The sequence below is a fragment of the Rhamphochromis sp. 'chilingali' genome (assembly GCF_963969265.1).
Source record: "Rhamphochromis sp. 'chilingali' genome assembly, contig: SCAFFOLD_84, whole genome shotgun sequence".
Taxonomy (NCBI): Eukaryota; Metazoa; Chordata; class Actinopteri; order Cichliformes; family Cichlidae; genus Rhamphochromis; species Rhamphochromis sp. 'chilingali'.
In genome coordinates this window covers 1-5,544 of record NW_027667107.1, presented here as the reverse complement: position 1 = coordinate 5,544, position 5,544 = coordinate 1, and the positions used below count along the sequence as shown (strand labels likewise).

At 41.2% G+C, this 5,544-nt stretch overlaps 1 protein-coding gene across 3 annotated transcripts; it reads left to right on the top strand.

The window, feature by feature from the left end:
* Positions 1-1,328: 1,328 nt before the first annotated feature.
* LOC308391438 (uncharacterized protein) lies at positions 1,329-5,508 on the top strand. 3 transcript variants are annotated; one of them, XM_080908003.1, is made up of 7 exons: positions 1,329-1,576; positions 2,310-2,434; positions 2,737-2,801; positions 3,226-3,354; positions 3,581-3,696; positions 4,455-4,528; positions 5,374-5,508. In XM_080908003.1, the coding sequence occupies exons 1-4, from the start codon at positions 1,554-1,556 to the stop codon at positions 3,313-3,315; spliced, it is 303 nt and encodes a 100-aa protein (XP_080764129.1). In that variant the 5' UTR covers positions 1,329-1,553; the 3' UTR covers positions 3,316-3,354; positions 3,581-3,696; positions 4,455-4,528; positions 5,374-5,508. The 3 variants fall into 3 exon arrangements, 2 of the variants coding, with proteins under 2 accessions (XP_080764129.1, XP_080764128.1); XM_080908002.1 differs by having other exon boundaries at positions 1,343-1,576; positions 2,307-2,434; XR_013970616.1 differs by having other exon boundaries at positions 1,352-1,576; positions 2,307-2,370.
* Positions 5,509-5,544: the final 36 nt, after the last annotated feature.

The window sequence follows — 5,544 nt, the reverse complement described above, 5'->3', positions numbered from 1 at the left end:
TTACCATAATTTGTCCAAGAGTATTATACCACACCAGCAAAAAACGGTATCATCCTGCAGAAAGGTAAGCTACCGTAACACGGCGTCACGATATGACGCTGGCAGCAGTGACGCCAGTATGTTACCGTAAAGTGGCGATGAAAAGTCTAACGGTGCAGATACACGGAGTAATCAGAAAAGTTTAGCATGAATCTGGACATTAGATTTAAGATTTAAGTTTTAAGCTTATCAGATATCACTTGTTAGAAGCTCCTTACCGTTTGAATAAATCTCTTCTCAATCTGCTGTCCTCTTCTGCTTGCATCTTTTTTTTTTCATCTAACACTGACGTTATTTTTTCTCCGTGAAAAACACAGCAACTCATCTTATCCCGGGGTGCCAGGAAGTCGAGCTGCGGATCTCAGCAGAAAACTTTTCAAACTGATTGCAGGTTGATCCAGGTATACATTTGAAACAGGTTCTCCTCGGTGACGTGACAGTCGGAATGCATCTGCGTAACCATGGTTACAGGGGGACGCTTTGGAACTCTGCTGTTCAGCAGCAAAATATTTCAGATCAATATGTAAATACTCCAACTCTAAAACCAAGTAAAATAAATATGCTGCATATGTGTATAGTGCGTTCATGTGTGTGTGCGCTGCGTGGTGACGTAGGCGCGTGCATGTGTGCCCCGGTCACAGCTCCTTTCAGCATGGCCGGAGGTAAGTCACTGCCACGTTGCTCTCAGCTAATTAAAGTTTGTTCAGATCCCAAGCTGCAATGTGAATACAGCCAAACCGCCGCGTTTTTATTTGTCATTAAGAGACTCATTCGGGATAAGTTTTGTGGAGGGCGGAGTTCACTAATATACGCTTATGAGTTTTAGCCGAGAACGCAGCTAAAATGCTAGCATGCTAAGTTAGCCTGATTGCTAGCGGCTACTCGCGGCAGTCTTTTTTTAACAGCATGCACTCTTTTTTCCTTCGTCAGGAGAGGTGTACTGGCAGTCGCGTGACACACACAGATCAGACACATGTTTCTGTGTTGCAGGTATGGAGATGTTCTTATGTTTTGGAGATGCTGTCTTTCAGTCATTGTTTTTATAAGTACAGTGTTGTACTGCCTGTTAGATGGCGGTTATTAATATAATTGTACTGAAGTATAATGTTTGAACTATAAGTACCAGAATATTGGGTCCTGGTTATTGAATTGTATTTATCTGACTGTTTATTTGTTTTTGAATTATTTTGTTTATTGTTCTTATAAGTTGTTTTTGATGTTTTTTTCAGTGACATATTATTTATTTTGTGCTTTTTGTTTTTGAGAGCTTAAGTTAATGTTTTAAAACAATTTGTTGTATTTGATTCATTATATTATTGTAGTGTTAATGAAGCTGCAGACACAGCTGCTTTCAGCATGGCCGGAGGAGAGGTGTACTGGCAGTCGCGTGACACACACAGATCAGACACATGTTTCTGTGTTGCAGATGTGCAGTAAAGAGCCAAAGACCCAGTACTGTCTCCTGCCTCTTACTTTCACGCCAGAACACAACGCAAGAACAACAGGCGTAACACATGAACGGGTTACACATACTGAGGTGAGTTGTTGAGGATATGTCGAGCTGTTGATAAGCACGGCTGTTTCTGTGCTCTTATATACTGTTAGCCTGTTTTGCTGGCGTTAGTGAAGCTGTTTTCAACTGGATGTAACATTGTTGAACTCTGATGATTAATGAATAAACTCTCGATGTGAGCATGTAATTGTAACCCTGTGTTCATTTAGTCGTTTGATACCGTTTAATATCCAGTACATCTATTGGGTGTTTTATAACATGCCCTGGAATCATTTTAAGTTTTACAATGCCGGTGATTTACGACTCTTTCGCGACAGTCAACTGTGGCGTAAACTCTGGCGGGTCTCAGAGCTAGCTTATGTGAGCCAGCAGTGACATCTATACATGCAGTAGCCTTAAAATACTGATTATTTATTCTCCTGCTAGGTAAGAATTTGTGTTTTATACGTTTATTGTCACATTGTGCGCCATGTTATTGTTTCGGTGAAATGAATTTCTACAATGGCGGACTTAGACAAAATAGTGTTACTGTTAATTTGACTCTCTGCAGTGTTTAAATGCTTACATATACACACACAGTTACTGTCCCGCCACACGTAGGACTCAGTTCTGCTTCTATGCCCCATCTTTGTTTACTCTTTCCCACCCAACAAGTGCATAAATAAGATGTTAAAAACGTCATCATCATATCAAACATGATCGATTTGGGGGGAGTTTGTTTGGCACATGCTGACTGCATCCTAATTATAACCAGAAGAGGAGGCGAGAGCAGAGAACGAGAGTGCAGCAGTTTGGTGAAAGGAACAGGTGAAGAAGAGGTGAGCATCCAAGAGACGAGCAAGAGGACAGTTTCAAAGCAGACATTATGGCACAATAAAAGCTGTAAGAGCAGAGATTCATTCATATCTTTACTATTTTTCTTTAGCTTTTACTCCCGCTGCTTACAATAAATCCGAGATAAAGAACAAACAAGAACAACTCACATGGCATTGATTGTTTAGTTCAGTGTCACTCTGTGATTGTTTGACATTTCATATAAATGTGACTCTAAAATATAGTCAATAATATTAAAAAGCTGCTGTTACTGAGTGAAACTTGAAGGATTATGATAAACTTCAGTTCTTACTGAATCTGTAACATTGCTTTTTTTAAAATTGTTAAATGACTTTTGTGTCACTGCACAGTGAAAAGCTCACCTGATGTAGTGGTGAGGCCATGTTCACCACTAGATGGAGACAACCTGGCACAGGTATTTTCTATACACTAAATTTCACACTGAAAAGCCTTGGTGGGAATTGTTGTTTCATAGAAAGTAAAGGAAAACATGTCTTGAGGTCTTTTTCCAGTGTTTTCAAAATTGTGTTTTTCACATACACATCAAAACTTCACACAGACAAACACACACACAAAACAACAAAATATGTCAAATTAGGGAGGGCAGAGAGCGCAGCCTTTACATTGTTTTATTGTAGAGTGACAGGAACTGCCTATGAGCTTCTAATCAAGCAGAAGTGTTGACGGAAAATCTATCAAAGGAAATACATTGATGAAAATCAAAGAAGAGAAATATTTATATGATGTTCCATTTTCCTGAGAGCTGATTGGCTTTGATGACCCCTTCAAGTACTACATGCTACTTTGTCCTGCTAGTTAAGCCTGCTGTCTGTTCTCAGGCCTCCTCCTGTTTCACTGCCATATATCCACCACCAGAGGGCTCCACTGACCTGCCTGCCGACATCAGAGCACACCCCTGTGTCATGTGACCTGGCAGGAGTAGCAAAGCTGGACTCAGACCTGGCCAGGCAAGTTCAAAGGCAGCTGTGGTAGAGAGAGTATATGGGCTCAAATTGTGCTCATAAATATTTTGTACTTGTAAATCAATTTGTGTGTGTATGGGATCAGAACGATGCCACCTTGAAATGAAACCGAAAAAAATATTGAAACTGAAAAAAATATTGAAACTGAAATAAATGTACAGCGCGGCTGCGGTCACGGACAAACTTGCATGTGTCTGTTCGGGAATGGCAGATGCTGAGAGGTCCAGCGTTTACATTACCGGCTATTTCAAAGTGACAGCCTGAGGTGTTCTTCAGTAAATTGGACTACCAGACAGGAGGACCTGAGGCCCCACCGTATTATTTTCGGTAAGTTAAATGTGTGTGTAAGCTAATCCGTAACTTAGGTCCTTAGGTGAGCATTCGGCTGTCGGGGAAACTTGTTTTGTAAAGTTCGTTTAGCTAACCCGTGCAGGTGAATGAATTTACCCTGACTAAAGAAATCAAGAGAAACGCACCGGGCTGCTCAGTGACTAACCACGGTTACTGTACTTTTATTATGAGTATTATACTGTAAGAGCAACAGGCTGGACTCTGCTTCTGCTCCTGTGCAGAGCTGATTATTAATAAGAAGCTCGGTATACAGACAAGGATAACACAGTACCCGGGCTAGAAAGACAACTCCAGTTTGAGGCGCATGTCCTCCTGACATTTGGTGTTTGTGTTAACGATCCAATGGAAAAGCTTTGATGGGAGTGAGCTGTTCACTTGCACTATAGCACACAAAACGCTGCGCTGAGCACTGAGTGTTGCATCCGTGTACACACTGCATTGCTTCATATTTCACTCGTAAAGTAGGAAATGGGTGGAGCAGTTTATTAAAAGGGTAAACGTACATGGGTTTGATTGTAAGGCCCAAACAGAGCTGGCACAGGTCTAACAAGCTTGTGCATGAAGGGACAAACTGAGTGTGACATAAGGCAATGCTTACATGTGTAATTATCTTGATTACTGGTGAAGGACTACGTCACATGTAATCAAACATGACTCATTACTTATAAAAACCCTTTAACTAAAAGTGTATCAGAAACTCTCCTCTACTGTTTACTCTGTTTATCACCCAACAGTGACCTCGACCCTCTTCAAGCTCCTCACTGGTCAGTTCGAGTCAGGACGGCTGAAAATCCTCAGTGTTTACTGGGTAAGTTAAACTGATCAGTGGGACACTCAGGAACGGAGACCATGATGCTTTGGGGCTGACCACAGAGGTTTTACTAGTCAGTACAGATTTCAAACACACCGCTACATACTACATTAAGGTCAGTGCATTAAGTGCACTGACCTTAATGTTGTATTTTTCTGGTTGCTAATACACTTGGATCCATTACAAACATACACATTGTTGTGTGATGTGTGAAGACTTTTTATGGCTTTGTTTTTTGTCCGAACAGCACAGAGGAAACTATTTCTAAGCCAAGAGGCTAAAATTCATGCACCAAATGATACGCAGCAGATAAGATGGATGTAATCAAGCTACCGATAGAAAGAACATAATCAAGGACAAATAAAGTGTCTTTTTTTCCTCATTGTTCTCTGTGTGGGCCTCCTACTTCCTCCGTGTGGTAGTTTGAGTCGTACTGATGTGGCTCCTCTGCTTCTTTTCACAAACAGTTTTTCCTTCCTGGTCACTGTTGAGCCCGTCACACTCAGCAGCTCGAGCTCGAGCTAAGACAGCCTTGAATCTTAAAACTACAGCCGTAATTGCATTTATGTCTTAGAGTGCTGGCCACAGATATTGATCCCATCTGACAGCAGCTCAGTAAAGCACAAGAGCGTCATCTTAAACAGGATATCAGACAGCGTTCTTATTTTTATTGTCTACTTCTGGTCACATCCTGCTTTTGCCACTGAGCGATCAGCATCCTGTGTTTTATCATGAAGTGATGACTACGTGAGCTCCACTTGTTTAATTCTTCTAACATCTATAAAACAACAGAGTTTCTAAATGACAGACTTATTTATTTGTGTTTGTGTCTCTGTTTCCAGATGCTGCTGTGGAGAAGTCTGACTTTAAGAATAACACTCAGCTGTCCAACTCCAGTGGGACATCGGAGCAAGAGAAAACCTCTGATTATGTATGTTTGCCTCTTCACCACTCGCACACTCAAGGTTACACTCAGGTCAGGTCCAATATAAGTTTCAGAGTGAAGACGGGCT